Source organism: Dromiciops gliroides, chromosome 2 (assembly GCF_019393635.1).
Source record: "Dromiciops gliroides isolate mDroGli1 chromosome 2, mDroGli1.pri, whole genome shotgun sequence".
NCBI lineage: Eukaryota > Metazoa > Chordata > Mammalia > Microbiotheria > Microbiotheriidae > Dromiciops > Dromiciops gliroides.
Window position 1 is genome coordinate 397665529 of NC_057862.1, and position 25815 is coordinate 397691343.

The 25815-nt window shown below is 37.2% G+C and overlaps 1 protein-coding gene across 6 annotated transcripts in view; it reads right to left on the minus strand.

The window, feature by feature from the left end:
* NUP93 (nucleoporin 93) overlaps positions 1-25815 on the minus strand; it is a 136614-nt gene that overhangs the window by 35567 nt on the left and 75232 nt on the right. For all 6 annotated transcript variants that reach the window (XM_043986541.1, XM_043986539.1, XM_043986540.1 and 3 more), the window contains 2 exons: positions 13231-13293; positions 5961-6089 (listed from right to left, as the gene is read on the minus strand). In XM_043986541.1, the coding sequence (XP_043842476.1) occupies positions 5961-6089; positions 13231-13293 (192 nt within the window). The remainder of the gene's footprint in view (positions 1-5960; positions 6090-13230; positions 13294-25815) is intronic.

Sequence of the window (25815 nt, forward strand, 5' to 3'; positions counted from 1 at the left end):
AAAAAAGAAATCCTAAAACCATGATAGTTTTATTTAAAGGAAACAAGGGTGAACATATGACTTTGGGGGTCACAAAAAGATTAAATTCAAAGGCAACATTACGTAATGGAAATCTGGGTTCTAAGCCCGGCTTTCCCCCTAATTAGCTATGTGGCTTTGGTCAGTGTAACCCTCTGAACCTTTAATTCCTCTTCCAACTCTAAAATCTTCCAATTCCAGTAAATGATGTAATTTAAAATATTCATTTTACAGAATGAGGATTTAAGATAAAATTCAAAATGTTTTGGATGATGATAATCACATGGGGTAAATGTTCAAGGAATAGTAATTATCACAGGACATTGAAAACTGAAAAAAAGTTGAGATTATAAAAAAGTGCCCTAAGAAATGAGTCTTTTTTTTTTTTTAAAGTGAGGCAACTGGAGTTAAGTGACTTGCCCAGGATCACACAGCTAGTAAATGTTAAGTGTCTGAAGCCAGATTTGAACTCAGGTACTCCTGACTCCGGGTCCAGTGCTCTATCCACTACGCCACCTAGCTGCCCCTAGAAATGAGTCTTGCACTGAAAAATGATGAAGAGAAGAATATTGGAAAAACATGGCCTACACAGCCTTTTGATCTCTCCATCCTGGAAATATCCATCTTACCTCATTTTTCCACCACAAAAATACCTAATAATAGACAGTCTGGTCCCTACATTTTTAATTCCTTTGAGTACAATTTCATGTCTGCCTCAAGTAATTTTGTCACGATGCTTTTCGTAATTGTTCTTATTATAAACAACGTGAATTTTCTGGGTTAGTCCCAATCTGTTGGAATCTGGAGATTATGCATTTCAAGTTAAGGATTTGCCAATAATGTTTACAATTCAGTAACAATGGGAGCTGGATATTTTGAACAAATGGTATTAATTACATATTACATATACAAGACCAAAACATGGTGGGAGGTAGGGAAGGAAGGGGTGAAAGATTAATGTAATGTATCCTAGACCGAGGTCAAATGCTCTGCTACAAAAGGGAATGTGAAAAAGTATTTGAAAGTTATACTCAAAAGGCGATATGATCGCCTAAAGTAGTGAGAGCTAGCAAAAAACCAAAATGGGATTGGGGGGGGGGGAATGCAAAAAGAATGGTATTTATTTGGTTTGTGATTTTTATCTGCTAAAACATATATGTCTGTTTTAGTTAAATATTGCTGAATAGCTAAAAGAAGTGTTTTGTAGTACTAAAAAAAATCCAATACAAGAAATTACTCATTTAAAAAGTAGTTGCTTTTCTAGCCTCACATTTCCATTTAAATTAATTTTGCCTAATGTTCTTGTTTTCCAAAGCATTTCTCCTTCATTTGCCCTTAGATTAGCTTTCCTTTCTACTTGTGTACCAGGCTCCATACACATAAAATGCATTATTCATCAACAGGATGTGTAGAAGAACATTCCTGAGCAGTGGAACTGGGCAAACTTTTTTCAGAATTCCAAAGAAAGAGGCTGTTTTATGGTTTGGTGGTGGGTGCTAACACACAGCGAAGGAATAATGGCTTCAAACACCATCCATGTTTCTCACAGCAGTGGTGCCTGAAATGAGGCATAGAAGAGAATGACAGGAGAAGAGAGCCATATACTAGAAATGGCAGGCAGAGGCAGCACTCTTTAGTGAAGATGGAAGGAAAGTACCAAACTATGAGATAAATGTAAAGGTTGAGGTCAGTTTGAAAACAGAGTCTTCAGGCAATGTATAGATGGGTAGAAACTAACAGAGCTGACCTAATTACCAAAACATCTCACCTAAAGAAGAAAGAGCTCAGAAATATACAGAATATGGTGAGGGATTAAAGGTAGTATAGAGAAGTCATGCTCTTTTATTCTTTTTCTCTTCCTCTTATCCTCCAAGAAAAAAAAAAAACTAATAAAACTAGCAAATAAGTTATAAGAAATCATTATCTATAAAACTATAGGAGGCAGCTTCCTTTAAAAAATCTTAGCAATACTATTTTTTTTTTTAGTGAGGCAATTGGGGTTAAGTGACTTGCCCAGGGTCACACAGCTAGTAAGTGTTAAGTGTCTGAGGCCGGATTTGAACTCAGGTCCTCCTGAATCCAGGGCCGGTGCTCTATCCACCGCACCACCTAGCTGCCCCCCAGGAATACTATTTTAACAATGTCATTTTGGATTGGGAATCAGGAACTGGTTTCTAACTAAAAGTCTGCCACTAACTAGTAGTTTGAATAGGGCCAAGTCATAACTTCTCTGGGATTTTATTTCCTCAAATCAAAAAAAAAAGGGGGGGGGGAGTGGGTTAGAGTAGCTATGCAGTGGGGAGGAGTTTAACTACATGACCTCTAAGGCCCCTTCCTAATCTGTGGAAAGATTAGTTTATCAAATAGCAAATAAAGTATTAAAGGCTAAAGCTCTGTCTTTTTAATTTATCTCATTTTAAACTAGGCACTCACTGGATTTTGGAACTGTCATCTGAAATTAGTCTTAAGTTCCTGCTTAAAGGCAAATCTGCCTCTTTCCTTTGCAGCAACTTCTACATTATGAATGTATGTAAATTCAAAGGCATTTGTTAAGTGTCCTTACTGGGTGCAAAGGACGGGGTTAGGTACAACGAACCATTCGTTATCTATTGGAGATTGCAGGGACTTCTGGCTTAATAAAAGGCAACACTGTGATACAATAACCAAAAATGTTAATGTGATCTGAGGCTACATTAAAAAGGACATAGCATCCAAATTGAGGGAAGTGATAGTCCCAGTCAACTCTACCCTAGTGTGTGAATATATCTGGAGTATTAAGTTTAGGTCTGGATACCACATTTTATAAAGCTGAAACACATCTAGAAGAATGCAACCAGGATGGTGAAGGGCCTTGACATTATGCCACATGAGGACTGACTAAAAGAACAAATTTTGCTATTAGTCTGAAGAAGAAAAAAACATGATAGTGATTTCCAAGTATTTGATGGATTGTCATATAGAAAAGTGATTAAATTCATTCTACGAAGTCCCAGAGGGCAAAAGTATGAGCAGCAGTCGATCACAGGAACATAGGTTTGGAGCTGGAAGGAGATTTAGAGGTCATCTAGTCCAACCACTTAATTTTACATATTACAAAACTGAGGCACAGAGAAGTTAATGACTTGTCCAAGGTTCCACAGATAGTAACAGAGCTGGTATTTGACCCAGGTCCTTTGACTTCAAGTCCAGTGCTATATCATTATACCAAAGAGATACCAATTTGGGATTCACATAATGAATTTTTTTGTTTGTTTGTTTTGCAAGGGCAATGGGGGTTAAGTGACTTGCCCAGGGTCACACAGCTAGTAAGTATCAAGTGTCTGAGGCTGGATTTGAAAGCAGGTCTTCCTGAATCCAAGGCCGGTGCTTTGTCCACTGTGCCATCTAGCTGCCCCCTTGAATTTTTTTTTAAACAGTTAGCTACATCAAAGTGGAATTGACTACTTCGGGAGTAAGGATTATCTGTTCTGTAAGCAAAGGCTGGATGACCACTTCTCAAGTATATTGTGGTAGAAGTCATTTTTGATCTAGGTTAGACTAGATGGCCTCTGTGGTCACTCCCAAATCCAAGGTTCTAGGATTCTGTCTCCAGTTCAAGTGTGCCTGCCATTTAACTCAAACAGATTTCTAAAGAATCACTTGCAGGCCGAGGGTTAGATAAAGAACATTATAAACAGTTAATGTACTTTGGAAGGTTAGACAAAAGTATCTCCAGGACCTAAAACATTCTTGAAATGATACAAAGTCTATCATAGGCTAATAATAAGAAACCTGCTCTTGGGCTTTTTCATAACTTGGAAGAGGAAGGAACTTTACTATCTTCATTATAGACTCTAAACGCAAAAGCAAACACCGAGCTACAGGAATGAATCTAAATGGAGAAGAGCTAATTCGGTGTTCAAGAAAAAAAGGCATATTTATCATATATGATAAAAACAATTTAGATAGAGTCAGCTAGCCAATGTGATCTTTGACATGCCTCTTCTTTGCTTTCTCCAGATAATGAGTTTGTCATAATCAAATACTGAAACCAAAGAAGCATATGAGGTGCTTAACTAGGTGCTATCATTTTTTAATTCTAAAGCATGAGATTTTTATTCAGACCACCCTATAAAAGTTATTAATGACCATAAAATTACTGAACTTCCTTTAACAATCATATTATACCATTTTCCTTGATGACATCCTGAGGAAATTAATTTCCCAAATTAACTTTATGCTACTGAAGCATTTCCTTTATTAAAACTTGCCGGCCTCTGATATGACTGAATGGCCTCTTGCTCTTCAATTATACAACAGCTTGGCAGGGAGGGATATTTCAAATTCTATCACGTTTCTTCCTTCCCCTCCCCTCCCTCACTTTTTGTATACACCATTTTTTTTTTTATTAAAGTACTCAAATTTTGACATTTTCCTTCAATGATCAGGTCTGCCCCAGTAAGAGTAATTTCTCTTTCTCATTGAAAACTACTCTTTTCTCAGTTACCCCTTTCCTAAGAACAATGTGACTGGAAGAACATTTCAGATATCAAATTATACTTGCTTTCTTTTTTCTCTTCTTACCTAATGATATTTTATTTTATTTATCATAAAAGTATTTTGTTATTTTCTAGTTAGATGTAGAGATAGTTTTCAACATTCGTTTTTATAAGATTTCTAGTTCTAAATTTTTCTCTCTCCCTCCCTCCCTTCCCTCCCCCACTCCAAGACAGCAAGCAATCTGATATAGGTTATATATGCCTCATGATATTTTAAACATAAAGGGAAAAACACCACCTATCTCCAAGGGGGTCTATAGCTAAAGACTTTTAAGTAAGATGGAAAATATTGCTGTAAAGAAAGCCTATACAGCATTTTGCCTATGTGCCACATTACCCTTCCTACAATCTAGAAGGATTTCATTACATTAGTGGAGTGACCAGAGGTCCATGTTGGCAGAAAGTGTTATTATCTTGGCTAATCTGGAATAAGTACCACTCACATGATATGTTAGAATGACAGCAATGTTATCCACCCTGCTGGGAGGTCACAAAACAGTGTATTACCAGCATCGATAAAATACTGTCCAATGGGACTCCTTAGGTTGATAAAGAATAGTCTGCTAAGTAGACTAGTCTATTTTTAAGAGATGAGCTACCAGAAAAGAACATCTCATTAACAACTTTTAATTATTTCCAAATCCCACTACAGACCACAGCCTATTAACACCATTTTAAAAAATGAAGTTCATGGTGCAGTAAATTGCTCTAGTTATTTGCCTAGCTTCATGAAGAAGTAAAACTGAAAAATTGGGCTGGTTAAGGTTTAATACTTTTTTTTTTTGAAGATTCTGGTTGGAACATCATTTGACAAGGAAACATGGTCTAAGATTGTATATGGACCATTCCCTAATGCCTTTAGCTTTTCCATCTTTTTACTTAGGGACTGGTTCAAACGAAAGTAAAGTTTTAAATGGGAAGAGATTTCTAGAAACTAGGTGACTTTATTTGCTGCACAAAATTACTCTGTAAGCTAGATACTATGAAATGACCTGCCATTTAGGCATCTCTGATCTAGACTGTAGTGGTCAGAATTACAAAATGGAAGCTGGCATTATTGAGTCATACTGACTAATATAGCTTCTACTATGTATATGCTTCCCCCAAAATATGGTGATAAGAACAATGATCACCCATAACATAGGTCTGTTTAAAATAGATAAACAAAGAACTCTTAGTAACAAACTCTTAGAGGCCTAAAATGAAAACTACTGTAATAATTTTTATTTATTATTCAAAACTCCTGAGACGCATTTACATATATATATATATTTATACACACACATACATAGACACATATCGGTAACTATCAAAATGACCTTAAGCTAAATATTTCTTTGATTTTGGCTCTAATATTGTTGATATAAGAGATTATTATACACATTTCTTGTGGACTAGACTTACTTCATTCTCCTGTGTAAAGTCAAGAGGATCTTCTCCTGAAGCAAGTAGTGTATGGAGAATCCTTTGTTTAACCTGTTCCCATTCCACCAGCATTGACTCTCGATGATATTCTTCAGCCATACCAAAAGTCTACAAAACAAACAGATGTTAATGAATCTAACGTGCAAAGAACAAAAGAATTTTCTTTAAAGCACAGAAGAAATACCCCCCCCAAAAAACCCCAGGCTACTGTTTCTCCATTAGTAAAGGGAAAGTAACCTCCCTTTAAAAATCTTAAAATGATTTGCTTTCAAATATGATTATAAAGGAAGAATTTAAGAGAAAAAATTCAAATGAAATGGAAAGATATGGTTATATTTACACAATTAGTAATGAAGGCAGTTGTATGATATGAAAACCATTAGAAGAAGCACTGGGCTGAGAGCCACAATATAGTCCCAGTTTTGCCACTAAGTGAACATAACACACACTCACTGTGTCAGAAAATATATGCCTTGCTCTCTTCCTCCTCCTTTCCTAACTTTTTTCTATCCATTCCTTTCATTTACATCCCAGGAAGTTGGTTGGGTTTAGAGATAGATGATCTAGGTTCAAATCCCAACTCTGCCCCTTAATACTTATGTGGCTTTGCACAAGTCACTTCACCTCTCTGTGCCTCAATTTCTTATCTGTAAAATGAAGATGTTGGGCTAGGCCACCTCTAAAGTCCCTTTCAACTCTCTATGATCCCTCCTCCAAAAGCCTATGATTCTAAGAATGCCAGGTAGTAAAACATAAACCTAAAAAATGTTAACAAGTGATTCTCTGAGGCGCACAGCAGCCTTTTCATAGGAAGAAGTGAACCCATGACAAAAAATAAAGACTATTCTGTAATTAGGTTACTAAATGTTCTACTCAGATCCACTACTGTATGTCTGGCAAACCCTACCTCTGTCAGTGTCACTGCAAACTCTCCTGCCAAAAAGCACAGGCACACAGAAGGAAAAGATAAACACCAAGGGGAAATTAAAGCACTTATAGAGAAACATACTGTACCATGAGCATTCAACCTATTATTTTCTAATTGGCAGACCAGGTTTCCTATCAGCTTAAATACACTTTTCAAAAACCTATTTCATTTAGAATCAGATTGGCATCTAATTAGGCAGCACCAAGGGAATGATTGTTAGTAATGCCTGCTTTATTTTTTGGCAACATAGATAATTTATACTGATAATATATTTATACACAAGCTTTTGTGAGACTATTAGACATAACGATTATCCTGCCTTTTCTCTGAAGTTTAGTTTTGGTTCAATATTTGTTAAAATGTGAAAAAGAGAAAGACAACAAATACTAAAGAAGAAGCAGCTCGGGGGATGTTACACGTTTGCTTTTGATTTACTTACATAATTAGTGAATATGACTTCAAATCAGTCTATTACAGACACAGAAAAAACTATAATCACAAATTGAAAAATCGGACTCCTATTTAGTTGTTTGTGCCCTAAGAGAAAGGCAGAATGGAATCATTCCATAGAGTAACCTGGGTGACATGTTACAGTGCTGAATATTCCCCCATCATGATCTTTGCCTAAACAAGTACAGCTAGAGAGGAAGCACATTAGTTTGCATGGAGGGACTGTTTTGAGGCATGAGCAACTGCCCTGGATATAGTCCATAAGACTGAACAATTCCTACTCGATTCACAGGAGGTCCCTATCAATCCAGGAGTCAAGCCCAGAGCATTTTTGACTTGGAACCTTTCTTTGGGCAGATCTCCCAAGGCAGAGCCTTAATAGGAGGGAGCTCAAGGAGAGGCATGCTGTGTAGTTTTTGAAACCTGCTATTAGCATTCACAAAAAATAGCTAATAATGTGGCACTTCTGGTCTTTGAGGGAAGTCCAGCTCATTATAAGAAATAGGTGGGTATTCATTCTCTTTCTCAGTCTGCTGGTCAATAAGAATCCTTGAATAGTCCTTCAGCAAACATCTATTAAGTGCTTACCATGTGCCAGGCACTGTGTTAAAGCACTGGGCATACAAAAAAGGGCAAAAACACAGTCCTTGCCCTCAAGAAGGTCACATTCTAATAGGGGAGACAATATATAAATAAATATATATTAATATAAAATACATACAATATGAATGGGAAGCAATCTGCAAGGGAAGCCACTAGCAGTGAAGTAGGAAGGAGAGAGGATAGGGAAAAGTCCTTTTAAAAAAGGTAGGATTTGAGCTAAGTCTTAACGGAAATCAGGAAACCTAGGAAGAGGTGAAGGAAACAAGCATTCTTTAAGTGCCTACCATGTGCTAAGCATTTTACAGATATTATCTCATTTGAATCTCACAATAACCCTGGGAGGTAGGTGCTACTGTTACACCCTTTTTACAGTTGAGGAAACTGAGGTAGACAGAGGTTAAGTGACCTGTCCAGAGTCATAAAGCCAGTAAGTGTTTGAGGCAGGATTTGAACTTGGGTCTCCCTGATTCCAGGCCCAGTACTCTATCTACTGGGGCACCTAGCTAAGAAGTAGAGGTGGGGAGGGAGAACATTTTGGGAATGAGAGGCAACCAATGAAAAGCCACAGAGTTAGGAGCTAGAGTGTGCTATATGAGGAACAGCAAGAAGGCCAGTGTCACTGCTTTATACAGGACACAGAAGAGATTAAAACAAAAGAAACTGAAAAGGTCTGGAAAGGACCAGGTTATGAAGGTCTTTAAAAGTAAAAAAAAAACCATAGAATTTTATATTTGATCCTGGAGATAACAGGGAGATACTGGTATTGCCTAGAAAAGGGGAGAAGGAGAAAGGAGGAACACATGATCAGACATGAGTGTCAGGAAGACAAATTTGACAGCTATGGGGAGGAAAGACTCAAGTGTGGGAAGCTTTGAGGGCAGGCACTCCCCACTCCATACCCCGGCCCCAGGCTATTGTAACAATGCAGGTATGAGGGGACAAGGGCTCGAGCTGGGGGCAGCAGTGTGAGAGAAGAGAAGGGACATGTATGAAAGGTGTTGTGAAGAAAGAAATGACAAGATTTGGAGGCAGTTTGGGGGGGGTGGGGTGAGGAGCAGAGGATAACATCTAGGTTATAAGTCTAGGTGACTTGGGAAGATGGGGGTGCCCTTGACCATAAAAGAGAAATTGGAAAGAGAGAAGGGTTTGTGGGAGAAAATAGTAAATTCTATCTTAGGCAAGCTTAAGTTGAGATATGTACAGGACATCTAGTTTGAGATGTCTAATAAACAATTTGGAGATAAAGGACTGGCGGTTAGGGCTAGATAAGTAGATCTGAGAATGATCAGCACAGAGATGATAACTGAATCCACAGGAACTGATGAGATCACCAAGGAAAAGTAAAGAGGGAGAAGAGAAGAAGGCCCAGGGCAGAGCCCTGGGGGACAACTACCTTTAGGGAGCATGATCTGGATGAAAATTCAGCAAAAGAAACTGAGAAGGAACAGTTGGACATGTAGGAGGAGAAACAGGAGAGAGCAGAAAAGGCAATTAAGAGACCATTAAGGTTACTCACTTAAAAAGTAGTTTTTTGGCTAATAAAAATAAATGGCAAAGCTGTTCTAATTTAGGCAATTTCTTTTGTACCCAAACTGTGAATTTTGATTGAGTAGAATATATACATTGATAATGATGGGAATCTACTATCCCACAGAGAAATCAATCGAGAAGAAAATGGGAAAGCTACGGTCATGTAACAGACAGAGGCAGTGGCAAAGCATCCTAACAAAACCCCAAATGCCAAGATCCTTTTCCCTTTTCTAAAAGAACTAAAATTCCCTAAAAATTTAGCAGGCCACTGGACTTTACAGACCCTTATACAAGGCTAAGAAAGACAGTTTCTTAGCTCAGAATCCTACAAATTGGACATGACGTTACTGTAGTTCAACTAAGCAATCTGTGTGAAAATGACAAGAAATTTCATTTAAGAAGCTTTCAATTATCAATAAAAATCAATTCTCTTCTTTGCTTCCCTGACTGTCCATGTTTTTCCCAACCCCCTGATTTCAGTTACATCAAAGATAGTACTTCTAATTCAGGCGATAACCAAGGAAGATCACTCACATACATGCCTTAATCTAACCTCTCTTTTATACCCTCTATGAATCCTTATTAAATGTAAAGAAGAATATCAACAAGAGGGGATAATGAGATAGCTAGAGGAGCTTTACTGATACCACCATTAACTGGATAGGAGATGGGGAAACGTAAGAATAAGGTGAAGCAGGAGGGTTAGACTAGCAGAAACAAGTGGAAAAGAAGCCCATGAGAGAAGAGAGAAAGAGAAATTGGAAGGCTGCCATAATAATACAAATTAAAAGGGAGGAGAGAGATAACACAGGGTGGGAAAAATAAGGCACCACAGACAAAAACAAAGGTAATTATAAGAAATTTTAAGGCAAACATGTAAGCTACACTAAAGTTAAGGGAAGTAGGATGCTTTCAAGTTATGTTAAATAAAAGACAGTTTATGTTACATATAGTATAAGAGACTTGGCATACTAGGCAACTTAGTAAAGAACAGGTGGTGGGTACTTGGGCCCCCATTTTTCTCAAGGAATAGGGTAACCTGTTTTGACTCAACGCCAATTTATTATTGTGCTATTGCTGACTTCTGGGAACTCTGCATATGTTCTGGTAAGGTTGTTCTGTTTTTGCTGGGATGCATTAAAAGGAAAAGCACATTTGTGGTTCTATAATTTGTGTCGGTTTTCTTGGCATTTCAACATGATATTGGCAAGTTACTCTAGCATGAAATCTCCCCTCTACCCACTTGCTGAAATGTCAGCTATATATTCACCTTTGTTTTGGACAGAAATTTTGCTTTTCAGCATCTTAATATCTTCTGCACAAGTCAAAAGTTCTCCCTCCAGGCCAACTTACAAGACTGGAATGTGTCTCACACAAACACATATGCACATGTTATGCACTGTAGCATGTCACTAAATGTTTTGGTTGGCTGCACATTTAGTCTCAGTATGGCACAATGTTTGGAGACTGCCAAATGCAGAAAAACATTCAGCAGAATAAATGAATTAATAAGGCTTGGTGGCATTTAACAATCATAATTTAATTCCATCAAATTTTGGTGAAATTTGATTCAAAGAATGAATTATTTTTCCCTATTCTGGAGGCATGAATCCAGTTAGAATCTACATTCTAGTAATAACAAAGTACTAACTTTTTAAGAACTTGCTGATAACTAATTTTGTTATTAAATTACTTAATTTTATTAAATTAATATCTTTAATTAAGACAAACCCGACTATATGCCTATAGAGAGCCAGCTCAAATCAATGTTATCTGTTAGCGCCACAATACATGTATTAGGTATTTTCAACACCACAAATCATCTTAATATGGACTTTTCAAAATAAGTACATTTATAGTTAGGAAAAAAGGAAGGCAGACCACAAAGAAAGAAGCAAGGGATACTTTATTGGAAATCTCTAAGTATCATTTTGTCTGTACATATAACTTTCAGAAATGATACGTGACGTTCCTTCATTCATTTCACTTGGATCCTTAACAGATACAAATAATATGTATATTGGAAATAACTAGAGATAACTTAGATGTGATAAATATTCTCTTCCCTACTTTCATTAGAGAATTTTAATAGTCATATCTGTCTATTTTGGGTTATTACTGAATTCAGTACCAAGCCTACATTTGAAGTACTTGAAGGTACTAATAGTTTAAAAAGGAGTAATAAAAAAGATATATTGTTTAATAGAAAGAGATGCTAAGAAAACCCTTAAAATCAGGGGTTCTTGACCTCAGGACTTTTGGACTTGTTTTTAAGAAATATTTTGATACCTTTATTTCACTATAATTGTCTTCCTTTGAAATACTATGCATTTAATTTCATGCATTTAAAAATATTAATGTGTAAAAGAGGTCCATGACACCAAAAAGGTAAAAAGTTCCTTAAATTGGACCTTTTCAGGATCTGGTACTTCAACAGGAATTCAATTATTCCCTTGACTACAGAAGTATATACCCAGTAATAGATATAGAATTCAAAGATCTTTTGGTCTTTCCACTTAGCAAATAATTTAACAGGTCTTTATTTCCATTTCAGTCATTATCTATATAGTTAACTAGCATGATTTATAAACACAGTATTTTCCCAAGCACCATATTTTCCCAAGTGAAAGCAACATGTTTCCTTACATATACAGATCTTTTGTGGCTGGATTAAATTCCGTTAGTAGAAAATAACTGATATAAACTGATTCAAACATTCTGTAGAGCAATTTGGAACTATGCCAAAAGGGCTATAAAAGCATGCATACCTTTTGACCTAGCAATACCATTACTAGGTCTGTATTCAAAAAGAACAAAACAAGCAAAAACACAAAAAAGGAAAAGGACCTATATGTACAAAAATATTTAAAGCCGCTTTTTTCTGATGGCAAAGAATTAGAAACTGAAGGGATAACCATCAATTAGGAAATGGTTGAACAAATTGTGGTATGTGATTATGATGGAATACTATTATGTTATAAGAAATGATGAGCAGGATGCTCTCAGAAAAACCTGGAAAGACTAACATGAGCTGATGCTAAGTAAAATGTACTGTGTATAATGTAACAGCAATATTGTAAGATGATCAGTTGTGAATGACTTGGCTATTCTCAGCAATGCAATGATCCAAGACAACTTCGAAGGACTTAACAATGAAAAATGTTATCCATCCCCAGAGAAAGAACAGAAGGTGTCTGAATACAGAATGAAGCATACTTTAAAATTTTTCTTTATTTTTCTTTAGGCGTTTTTTTGGTCTATGTTTCCTTTTATAACATGATTAATATGGAAATGTTTTACATGACAACATGTAAATAAACCTATATTGAATTACTTGCCTTCTTAATGGTGGGGGGTGGGGATGAGGGTAGAGGGGAAGAAGGGAGAGAATTTGGAACTCAAAGTTTTAAAAATGAATGTTAGGGGGTGGCTAGGTGGCTCAGTGGATAAAGCACCCGCCCTGGATTCAAGAGTACCTGAGTTCAAATCCAGCCTCAGACACTTGACACTTACTAGCTGTGTGACCCTGGGCAAGTCACTTAACTCCCATTGCCCCGCAAAAAAAAAAAAAAAAAAAAAGAATGTTAACAATTATTTTTACATGTAATTGGGGAAAAATAAAATAACTGAGTTAAAGGACACTGACTCTCCATAGCTAAAATCAAAATTCCTTTAGTGACAGTATATGCTGAGTCTCTCAAAACAGATTTCCCTTTGGGGTTCTGCTTTCTTACTCACCCGTTTTCTGGACTCCTCAATGGCAGACAGCAATGCATTGTCCTTTTCATTCTTCAGAAAGCCCTAAAAAGGGGACAAATTGCATATGTTGAAATAAGTCTGATCAAAAACTATACCCCAGTACCTGTTTTTTACCTTTGACACTCCTGCCCAGTTTATACTTTTAAAAGTACCCAATTCTCAAAATATATTTTGAAGCCTGCCATTCCTTTTTATTTCCCAACAAATATTTACCAGGAAACTGGAAAGGATATTGGTAGAGTAAAAAGCACCTGTAAAGCTAATTAGAATTGAGCAGGTTATACTTGCTAATAACACAGAAGGGATGAATAGTTTCTATAATTGTATAGGTTAACTGTATAGCATATACTTTTTTTTTGCTTTTAGAAAAGATATTTACCTTTTTTTAAATTATAAAAGTATTTTATTATTATCCAGTTACATGTAGAGATAGTTTTCAACATTTGTTTTTATAAGATTTCTAGTTTCAAATTTTTCCCCTCCCTTCCCCCCTCCCCAAGACAGCAAGTAATCTGATATAGGTTATATATGTACAATAACATTAAACCTATTTCTGCATTAGTCGTGTTATAAGAGAAGAATCAAAGCAAAAAGGAAAAACCTCAAAAAAGAAAAACAACAGCACCAAAAACAAAAGAAATAGTATGGTTCAATCTGCATCCATATTCCACAGTTCTTTTTTTTTCCTTCTGGATTTGGAGAGCCTTTTTCATCATGAGTCCTGTATAGCACAGACTTTTTTTTTTTTTTTTTTTTTTTTAGTGAGGCAGTTGGGGTTAAGTGACTTGCCCAGAGTCACACAGCTAGTAAGTGTTAAGTGTCTGAGGCCAGATTTGAACTCAGGTACTCCTGACTCCAGGGCCGGTGCTTTATCCACTGTGCCACCTAGCTGCCCCTATAGCACAGACTTTTAAAAAATCTTCACCAAAATTGTTGACCTATTACCCACCCTGGTTGTCTGCAGCAAAACCTGACTAACAGCAGAGATGTTCCTCTCCAACAAAAGCCTATGCAGTTGCTATTGTGCTAATAATAAACAAGATGAAGGAAAAGACCAGTCTATAGAACAGGGGTTCTTTTTTTTTCCCCGTTTAGAATTTTATTTTCCAAATTACATGTAAAAGCAAATTTTGACATCATTTTTTTAAAACTTTGTGTTCCAACTTCCCTTAAGCAATTCAATGTAAGTTATACATAAGTAGTCATGGAAAACATCTCTACATTAGCTAGGTTGTGAGAGAAAACAAATAAAAACAAAACTTCAGATTAAGGAGTTGTCAAAAAAAAAATGTGTTTCAGTCTGTTTTCAGATACCACCAGTTCTTTCTTAGTAGGTGTACTGCGATTTTCATAAGTCCTTCAGAGTTATATTGGATCATTGCCTAGAACAGGGGTTCTTAATCTTGTTGTATCACAGACTCCTTTGACAACTTATGAAGCTTTCTTAGAATAATGTTTTAAACTGCATTAAAAAAAACAAAAATGTAGGATTATAAAAAAAAAGTCCAAAGGTTAGTGAAAATAAGATGCAATTTTTCCCCCATCCAGGAAGTTCATGGATCCCCTGGAATCCCCAGGTTAAGAATTCCTGCTATAAAATGACTATAGGTTGAAACCTGATAGAGAAAAATTCAGTTAGGCCTGTAAATGGAGGTGACATTTCTTGCAATACATAGAGTAATTGTATCTTCTAAGGAAATCATAGCTACATCAAGAAATGTAAACAACAATAACATACACCCATGTTTTCTGTTCCTTAACTTGGAAAAAACCAAAAACAAAACAAAGACCTTTTGCCATGGAACATTACACACAGGTAAAGTAGTCCCTAGGCTGAAGTGCTTTAAAATGGCCAAGTTTAATCAAAATAGGTCTTAAATTAAAAAAAATTTTCCTATACTTATTTGAGAATTAAGTTATTTAATGTATTTTTGGGGGGGGTAAGGCAATTGGGGTTAAGTGACTTGTCCAGGGTCATACAGCTAATAAGTGTTAAGTGTCAGAGGCCAGATTTGAACTCAGGTCCTCCTGACTCCAGGGCCAGTGCTCTATCCACTGCGACACCTAGCTGCCCTGCTTAATGTATTTTTAAAGGAAATATTTTCGTATCCTTTGCTAGAACAGTTCCCAGACACAAATCTGTTACTCCCACCCCTACCCCCCCCTCAAAAAATCCTAAAAAGTTTGTCAAATTTTCACCAACTTAAGAAACTGCCTGTATGTCCTATTTACATACAAAAAGGTTCAGTTTAGTCTTGGCAAGCATTCGTATCAACCACCACACCAATCAAGTTCTACATTAAAACATCATATGACATGATTTGACACCGGATGGAATTCAATGTAAGGAGGTACATTCTGGTTCCTAAATGAGTTTAGATGCTGCCAAATTAAAGGACTTCAAAATAAGGTGGTTTCATTTATAAAGCAGTCTTATAATATGAACCCCGAGGACAACAAAGCTTCCATGAATTTATCAAAGGAGAAGTGGAAAGTGAAGAGAGAGAAGGAAGGTTCAGAATTGCCAGATCCATTGCTTTTTCCAAAATCAATCAATCAGAAAGCATTTATTAAGCACCAGGGATTAAAAAAAGAGAGCGTGTTCTGCCCTCAAGAACTTTACATTCTATTGTGGGAAGGAGGTAGTGGTGATGATATATAACATGATCACAGATAAACAAATATTAAAACAAATACAAAATAAACACAAATTAATGGGGGTTGTGGTAGAATAACACCTGGGGAATAGGAATGTGGGTGGTTTGGTTTTTTAAAATCATATTGGCCTATAATAACAAAATTACCTCAAAAACAAGACAAGAAATAAAATCACAACTACTGCATATGCTTAATTTAAATGGAAGGAGTTTGGTACTTATGAGTGAGAACTGCAACAATGGGGGGCAGAATCTAATAGTGTTCATTAATACTTCAAAATCAGTGGTTATATCCAGCCAAGGTTTTGATGAAAGCATGAAACAGGTATCATCTTTGTAATTCTCCATGAGATAGGTCTCCAATTACCAAAACCAAGGAGGTTAGTACCACACAGGGCCAGCTCATTAGTAAAGCTAACGAACTCTTAACATTAATTGCTATTTATCAACAAAAGGTAGGCATTTATTTTATTTTGGTAACACAGGGCATGCTTCCACAAGAAGCTAATGATCTCAACAAGCCCTTTAGATAATGGATGTATGCATGGATGACATGTATCTGATACCTAGTCCAGCCTTCACTGAAAGTAAAGGGTAAAAGTTATTGTCAATCTAGACTTTAACTAGATGTAGCTGCGTTAAGCGAGACTAGCTTGCACGTTTTTCTATGTATATGTGTGCACTAAATCCCATCCTACATGCTATACACACTCACCCCTGAACCCAGACCTTCAACCTGACCTTCTGCCAATTATTAGCACTGTTAATCTAAACTCAATGTAGAAAATAACCCCCAACAAGCAAAACTGAGATACAAAATTTGAAAACAAGGTTTTAAGGTGCCCCTTTAAAAGTAGTCCAATATTCTGCATCACTTAGTTTTCAAATTTCTTAAAGGAGGAAATTGTACATACTCAGAAAAAATTACTGCTAACATAGTTTTCAACTTTGGGCAGAGTATTCCTGTCCTCTTTAAAATAGCTTTTAGTCAATATTTTAAAAAATAAATCATATAGAAGATAGCAAAAGAAAGTTTAGAAAGGGACATGGACAAGCAAGATAGGTTTTACTACTAGCATGCTAATAAAATGCAACAAAAGTTCATGGTTTCATGTATATTTTTCTTTCTCTATTCTTTATTTTAAAACATGTTGGTGGATGTTTGTTAAATTCATCATAAAATAACTTTTAAAAGTACTTCTCGGGGGCAGCTAGATGGCGCAGGTGGTTAAAGCACCGGCCCTGGATTCAGGAGTACCTGAGTTCAAATCCGGCCTCAGACACTTGACACTTACTAGCTGTGTGACCCTGGGCAAGTCACGTAACCCCCAATGCCTTAATAAATAAATAAATAAATAAATAAATAAATAAATAAATAAATAAATAAATAAAAGTACTTCTCGGTTCACAAAAGATATACAAATCAACCAGATAAGACATCTGTGTACAAGAAACAAATAATTAGATCTCATCCACAAAGTGAATAAGGTCCATTTCCATTGTGCATCTCAATATCCAGTTTTTTCCAGGATCCAAAGTGGGGGAAATGCACATACTAAGTTTTGTTTCTCCTTACTTACCTTGAGCTCTGGAGCAACAGATTATAAGTGACATTTTGTGTGTGTATTTTAAAGCCACATGCTAGCAGCCTATTCGTTCCAAAGGTATTTTTTGCATGCATATATAGAACCATAATAGTTGGAATTTAAGTTGTGACATTTGTGTGCCACCTAGAGGCAGTCATTTTTAAAGCACACACAAACAATAATTTCTGTACAAATCACAAAATTAGCTTTGAAAAAATCCCTGCTGCCAAAAAGGAAATTAAGAATCCATCTCAATTAAAAAACAAAAAAGTTGGCCAGAATAAACGGTTTTGGTGCATATTCTCCACCTAGGCTTGATTTAGTCTTTCTCTCCCACCCCTCCTTCCTTATGAATTTCCTTCCATTTTCTTTCCCAACTCTTTCCTCCTCTTCCTTTATAATTGGTCCTTCTTTCTTCAACTATTTTTCTCCAATCCATCCTCCAGAGAGATATCAGTCACTTTCCTAGAGTATGTCTGTCTCTCTTCTGTTCAGGTAAACTCTAAGCTGTATTCTCTCTCTTTTTTTTTGGTGAGGCAATTGGGGTTAAGTGACTTGCCCAGGGTCACACAGCTAGTGTCAAGGGTCTGAGGCCAGATTTGAACTCAGGTCCTCCTTGAATCCAGGGCTGGTGCTCTATCCACTGAACCACCTAGCTGCCCCTAAGCTGTATTCTTTATGACTCCCATTCATGTATTCTGCAGTTCACGGTGGCTTTCTTTTTCATACACCAACCTTCCATCCTCCATCTTTTTTGTTTTGTTTTGTTTTTCAGGGCAATGAGGGTTAAGTGACTTGCCCAGGGTCACACAGCTAGTTAAGTGTCAAGTGTCTGAGGCTGGATTTGAACTCAGGTCCTCTGAATACCAAGGCCAGTACTTTATCCATTGCGCCATCTAGCTGCCCCTCCATCCTCCATCTTTACGGTTTTGTACTGGCTGGCCCTATGGTGAGACCACACTTCCTTCTTATCTCTGCCTCTTAGAATTCCTAGTTTTTTTCAAAATCTTATTTGTATTAGCATTTTAAGATTCATAAAGAACTTTTCTACAACACCCACTGAGGAGTAGTATATTATCATTCCCAATTTATACAAAAGGAAAAAAACAAGAGTCACCTACTTTTCAGTCATATAGTAAGTTTCCCGAAGTCAGGATTAAACCTAGGATTTGAACCCTAGTACTCTTCCCATTATGCCATGCAATTTCTCAGCAGAAAGAAAAATAATTATAAAGCACGCAGGTGCCACAATAAGTCTATGCAAGCAACTTTATGTGCACAGAAATGAGATCAACAAGGAGACGTTTGACTGCTACAAGGGTTCCCCATTTCCAGCACTACACAATGATTTACTGTCTTCAACTATCACTAGCTCATCTGAGGCTATATGTATTACTCCCCGGTAAGGCTAGGATATGAAGAATTCCATAAAATATTTTCTTCCCATATCACTTAACTCCTCCTCAATAATTACTGAGTTTTCGCCCTTGAAACTCTTAATTCCAATAACTCCTATTTCTGTCACCATTACTCTAACATCAACCCTCTAAAAAAGTTCATTTTTCATTACTTCCAGCCAACTTTTCTATCTCTATGGCTAGTTCACAAAATGCCTTGTTCTATCGACAGTGCCCATCTATGCTAATGGTCAATGGAAATTGTTTCCTTCCGTTTTCTTCTGGTTCAGGAAGTTTCTACTAAAGTTCTCAGGCTTAGGTGAGAACAAAGCCCAGGTGCAGGGCAAGAGTTACTTAATTATTGACTGAATTAATAATACTTTATCCCAAGGTAATATAAGAGAATGACTGTGCTTTTATACATTACACCCAAATTTGTAAACTTTTGGGGGTTGAGGACAATGTGAAAATGCCTAGAATTTTTTGAGAATTGTCATGGGGGGGGGGGGAAGATGGTGGTGGGGGTCCTCTAGATATATTTCGGTAAAGAATTGCACTCCAGAAAAAAAAAAAAGAATTACACTCTGGCACACAGTCCCAATTAGAATTAAAATGGTCCTTTATTGGTCCCTAGAGAAAGTGACATAAAGGGAAGTCAAAGAAGACTTAGCCTCAAGGGGAGGAGATGGCTTAGAAGCATCTTCTCCCAGAACAGAAGGGAAGGCAAAAGCTTTTATATAGGATAGATGGGGTGACTACCTGAAAATGGAAAGTTCCTTTTGGGGCTGGGTTGGGGAAAGTTTGGATGCTTATCATTCCTGAGGGTTGAGGGGTATAATTTTCTGTCTTTTTTGTGTAAGTACATACTTTTTGAGGTATATTACAAAACATGCAAAATAATAGTGGATAGAAATCCTGGGCCTGGAGTTAGAAGACCTCACTTTAAATCTGGCCTCAGACACTAACTGCTGTGTGACCTTGGGCAAGTCACTTAACTTCTGTTTGCCTTAATGCAGTAGAGAAGGAAAAAGACCAATCACTCCAGTATCTTTGTCCCATGGACAGAATGGTCCACAGGGTCACAAAGAGTCAGAAAAATCATGTCTGAACAAAAATGAAAATAACAAAACAAAATAATTTGGACCTCTAGGAGCTGAAAGAATCAACAAAGGCTTCACAAGGGTGAACCTGAGCTGAGTTTTGAAGGAAATTACAGATTCTAAGAAGCAGGGGGAGGAAGGAACGCTTCCATGCACTGGAACACAGCTAGCACAGGACAGAAGAGATGGAAGGGTCCTGTGAGATTAACTAGGCAAGAAGGTGAATTTGGCCAGACTTTATAATACAGGAAGAGACAAATAAATGGAAAGTCAGAAAAGTAAGCAGGGCTGGGTTGTAAAGGACTTTAAATGCTAAATAGGAGTTTGTATTGTTCCTGGAGATAAACAGGAAGTTAATGAAGTTTAGTTTGGGGGGCAGGGATCAGGTTGGGGGACAGATTTGAGAGATGTGGAGGTAACAGTGAAAAAACACTTTGCAGTTGATTAGACATGTGGATTAAGGCAGAAACCAAAAGCTAAGGCTATAAACCCCAGTTACTACAGAGAGAAATTAGGGAGGCATGGGTTGAGTTCTGCATTTTGACATGCAGAGTTTGAGATGTTCCTAGGACGTTAAGTTTGAAATGTCCAAGAAGCAGTTGAGGCTCAGGAGAGAGCTTAGAGATGAGTATATAGATTTGAAAGCAATCTACACAGAAATAATGATTAAACTCATAGGAACTAAGAAAGGTTACCAAGAGAAAGTGAAGACTGAAAAGAGGACTCAAGAGAAACACCTACAGTTGAAGAGTAGGATAAGAAAAACGATCTAGGAAAGGACACTGAAGAAGAGTCTGACAGGTAGGGTGAAAACCAAGAAAAGAGACAATATTCAGTGGTCAACAGTATCCAGTACTCCAGAGAGGTAAAGAAGTATGAAGGACTGAGAACAAGGCCATTTAATCCTTGATTATATACTACTGCTTACAAATACAGTTGACTAAGAACTGACTGACTTCTTCCCAAGCCAATGAATTGCCTGGGGTGGACCAGACTTAGTCTATTCCAGGCTCTGATTTCTCCTCTCTAAAGAGTCCTAAGCTTTCTTTACTTAACTGGGGAAACCTATAAAGTAATTAACCCTTCCAAAAGAAGTCCCTTGATTCTCTCTGTTCTGGTATACTTCATATAAACCCTGTCCCCCAGCTCCTGTCTTTGGTTACTCTTAGCATTTGCTATGGCAGTATCGTGAGTTGCAATTCCTCTGTCTCAAAGACCTTAATCTTTATTTATTATATTGATTGTTTTATTAATTATCAGGTTGACACTGCCCATCCCTCATATAATTGGTGAACAAGGCATTTATATAATTAAAACAAAAGGTTTTTTTTACAGGGAATTTATCTAATAGATGATAATCAATTATATTTATCTCTTTTACCTTATTAATAATAAGGCAGCAAGATGGTACAGTGCATAGAGAGCCAGGGCTGGAATCAGGAAGAATCTGAGTTCAAATATGGCCTCAGACACCAGCTTGTAACACCGGACAAATTAGAACCCCTGTTTGCCTCAGTTCCTCATCTGTAAATAAAGATAATAATAGCATCTACCTGTCAGGATTGTTGTGAGGCTCAAATGGAATATAACTATAAAGTGTTTATCACAAAGTCTGGCACATAGTAAATGCTACTTAAATCTTTGCTATTGTTGTTATCTATCCACAACAATAATAATAGTGCTGGCATTTTTATAGTGCTTTAAAAGTGTTAAAAGTTTTTGCATATATAAAGGTCTCATGAATCCTTACAACTCAACAAATTAAGCATATTATCCCCATTTTACAGAGGAAGAAATGGTCTCAGAACAGTGTCTTGCCCAGTGTCATTCAGCCAATAATTTGAACTTGGATCTCCCTTGACTTCCACCTCTTACCTCCATTCACAGGCCTGTGACTTCCCTGCCTGGAATGAAGAACCTCCTCACTCATACTTCCTAGAAACCTTAATTTCCTTCAAAGGTGATACTGGTACACCTCCTACCTGGGTCTCTTCCAATTCTCTTAAATGTTAGTGGTTCTCTCCTTCCTCAAAACATTTCCTGTTTACTTATCTGCAAAAATGTGCTATCAGTAGAAAGTAGGTGCCTTGAAAAACTAGTATTTAGGCATTCCTTTGTATCGCGTGCCTTCCATATTGCTGACTCCTAAAACTGACTTAAAAATATCACATTTAACAGACAAATTTGGTAGTCAGTGTCATGGGGGAAATGGTTGGTGTGGGGATCCTTAGGAATTCTTCTTTAAAGAATTACACCCGGGGGCAGCTAGGTGGCGCAGTGGATAAAACACCGGCCCTGGATTCAGGAGTACCTGGGTTCAAATATGACCTCAGACACTTAACACTTACTAGCTGTGTGACTCTGGGCAAGTCACTTAACCCCCATTGCCCTGCAAAAAAAAAAAAAGAATTACACTCTCTCACACACAAGTCCAATTAGAATAAAATAATATTTTATTTGAGCGCTAGAGAAAGGAAACCTAGAGAGAGGTCTCAAGGGGAGATAGATCCAGAGACATGGTTCTCTGAGATACCTATCTCCTCAAGGAGGAAAAAGACCATAGCTTTTATAGAGGACGGATGGTGGAGGGACAGATGGGGGATCATCTGACTGTGGAAAGTTCCCTTATTGGGGGTAATCACCTGAGGGTGAAACATCCCTCACTGGTAGTAGACTGGGAGAATTTGGGTGAGGCAGCTCAGATCTCTTGAGCCATCTCAGTCCCCCTAGCCCCAATCAGGCAGCAACCAGCCATACCTAATGGGTTTATTTCTCTTGCTTCAAACTGTGTCTGTCTTCTCAAGGAGAGTTACCTCCTTAGGACCCATGTCCTAACCCCATAACAGTTAGCATCTCTCACATAACTTAAGGAAGCATATCTGAAGTAATCAGCTGTAAGCACAAGACCTGAAATATCACACATGATATAAACATTACAAGAAGCATGCTTCGAAAGTCTTTGAACTTAGTTATTTAGCTACCATGAACATAGTTAAATGGATATTAATTATAGACACAACTTATTCTGATGAACTCTGTGAATTAAAGGTTAGCATTATTTTTTTTTAAGTGAGGCAATTGGGGTTAAGTGACTTGCCCAGGGTCACACAGCAAGTGTTAAGTGTCTGAGGCCGGATTTGAACTCAGGTACTCCTGACTCCAGAGCCAGTGCTCTATCTACTGCGCCACCTAGCTGCCCCTGTTAGCATTACTTTTTTTTTTTTTTTTTAGTGAAGCAATTGGAGTTAAGTGACTTGCCCAGGGTCACATAGCTAGTAAGTGTTAAGTGTCTGAGGCCGGATTTAAACTCAGGTACTCCTGAATCCAGGGCTGGTGCTTTATCCACTGAGCCACCTAGCCGCCCCTAGCATTACTTTTTAAGTGATGACCTAAACTTTTTGTGGTAGCAAAGAACTGGAAACAAAACAGATGCTCATCAATTGGGGAATGAATAAACAAACCATGGTGTATGAATGGAATGGAATATTATGCTGCTGTAAGAAATAAATAGGAGGCAGTGAAATGGCTGATACCTAGAGTCAGGAAGACCTGAATTCAAATCTGGCCTTAGATACTAACTTTGTGACCCCGAATGAGTAACTCCTGTTAAACTTAATCCATCGGAAAAGAAAATGGCAAAGTACTCTCGTATCTTCTTTTCTTTTCTTTTCTTTTTTGTGGGGCAATGAGGGTTAAGTGACTTGCCCAGGGTCACACAGCTAGTTAGTGTCAAGTATCTGAGGCCGGATTTGAACTCAGGCCCTCCTGAATCCAGGGCCAGTGCTTTATCCACTGTGCCACCCAGCTGCCCCTCCATATCTTTTCTAAGAAAAGCCCATGGACAGAATTAGCATTGTTATGATTCCCAGGGTCACAAAGAATCAGACATAATGAACAACAACAGCAAGAAACAAACATGATGAATACCAACAAGAATGGAAAGACTATTACGAACTAATGCAAAATGAAGTAAGCATAGTCAGGAAAATAATATACATAACAACTACAACAATGCAAATGGAAATATCCATTTATGGATCTTCTATATACACATCTGCCTTTGCCAAGGTCTATGCTTTCGATTTGCTTTCATATGGTCAGAAAACTTCTGATGTTTGTCCACCATGCTGGACACTAATTAGGATAAAAAAGCAAGTGGCTGCAAAAGGTATATTTAAATCTCAGAAAAGAGATGAGGCAACCCAATACTCTGGGCATGGCATGAGGGTGGTAGGGGTAGGAAGGAAACATACAATCATCTTTGGATAGTCAACTTCTATTAGTTAAGATTATGGCTTCTCTTAATATTTAACACTAAAAAACTCAGTTTCTATGCTGACCAAAGAAGTAAATGAAAAATTATAGTCATGGCCCACAGAACACCTCTAGGTAAACTTATTAATCCAGTCAAGAAAAAAAGCAAGAAAGAACCTACAGTGATTGGTGTGTACACTCTCTTTCCTTTAACATGAAATAAGTATTTTCTTGGGCTGACTAATGCCAATCAATCCATCTGCAATACTTGCCAAGCATCCATAATAAACAAGCGTGACTACAAAGACAGAATTCTCATTTTCCAAGAGCTAGCAATCTAGTTTAGCACACAGATCTTACAGCCTTTGAGATGAACATGTGCAAGTCAACACAAAGTGAGTGTGAGTTAATATACTGCAGAGTAAATGTTGAGTAAAATGATTAGAATGGGGAAAAAAAATTCTTCCACTTTAGTAATGGCTAAGAAGGACCTCTTTTGGATAATAAAAGGAAAACAAAAGTGGAACTGAGCTAAGAACTTTAGGGTCTTAACTGAATGGTGTTTCAAAAAGCTCTAAATACTTACTAGAGCTTACTAGCTCTGAGACAGAGAAATGTGGAATGGTTGATTTCTATAAAGATAGTAAAGTGAATTGAACTCATGATATGATTACACGTTATCCTACAAATCTAGTCATTGGGGGAAATATCTACTTTCCCCACCTATTGTCCACCCTCAGGCATGAAAGTATAGGGTCTGAATGGATAGCTTCTTCTAAAACCTTTATTTTGGTGGAATTTGAAAAAGAAAAATTCCCATTCAAGAAGGTAAAGAGAATGAAATAAGATACTGTTATCAGATAAGTACAATGGACATCTGGTCTGGAACATGAAAGGCTACTGGGTTTATCAGAGATCATGGACCCAATTTTCATTAGCTCTCTTTTGTTGTATCTACACTGGAAATCCTCTTGGAACTTTTCAAGAGCAAAGAGATTCTCATTATTGATAAAACTGAAAGACACCAGAAGAGGCTAAGAACTATGACTATTTCTAAGGTCTCTGGAACTTCCCCTTCTGACTTCAAAGAATGTTAAAGTCCATCAAAATTTAATGCTATAAAAACAATAATAAAAGTAGATTGTACCAAATATATCAAATTTAAATGTTCTACTATTGCCTTAACTGCTGGCAGTTACTTTCTATATAACAAAAATCAGAAACTCTTTCTTCTGCTAGTCATTGTCAGACTATTAGTACCTACACTTTTCTCAGATATTTCAAATTTATTTTATTTCCTGTCTCTGCCCCAATACTCTACTTTTAAAAGTCTTTTCAACTTCTATTAGTTTGTTCCCAATTAATCTTAGAAAATGTTTTTTTTAAATCCCTACATTAATCAGTGCTATTCTAGTCGAACTGACATGTGCCAAATGTAATATATTTTTAATGTTGTGGTGTGGTTTCTTGCTGTGCAGATATGCAGAAACCTAACAGCTCTTCTTCAGCAGGTGGCAGCAGACACGGCAAGAATCAACGTGGTGTTCCGCCATTTGCCGGCTCAGCAAAT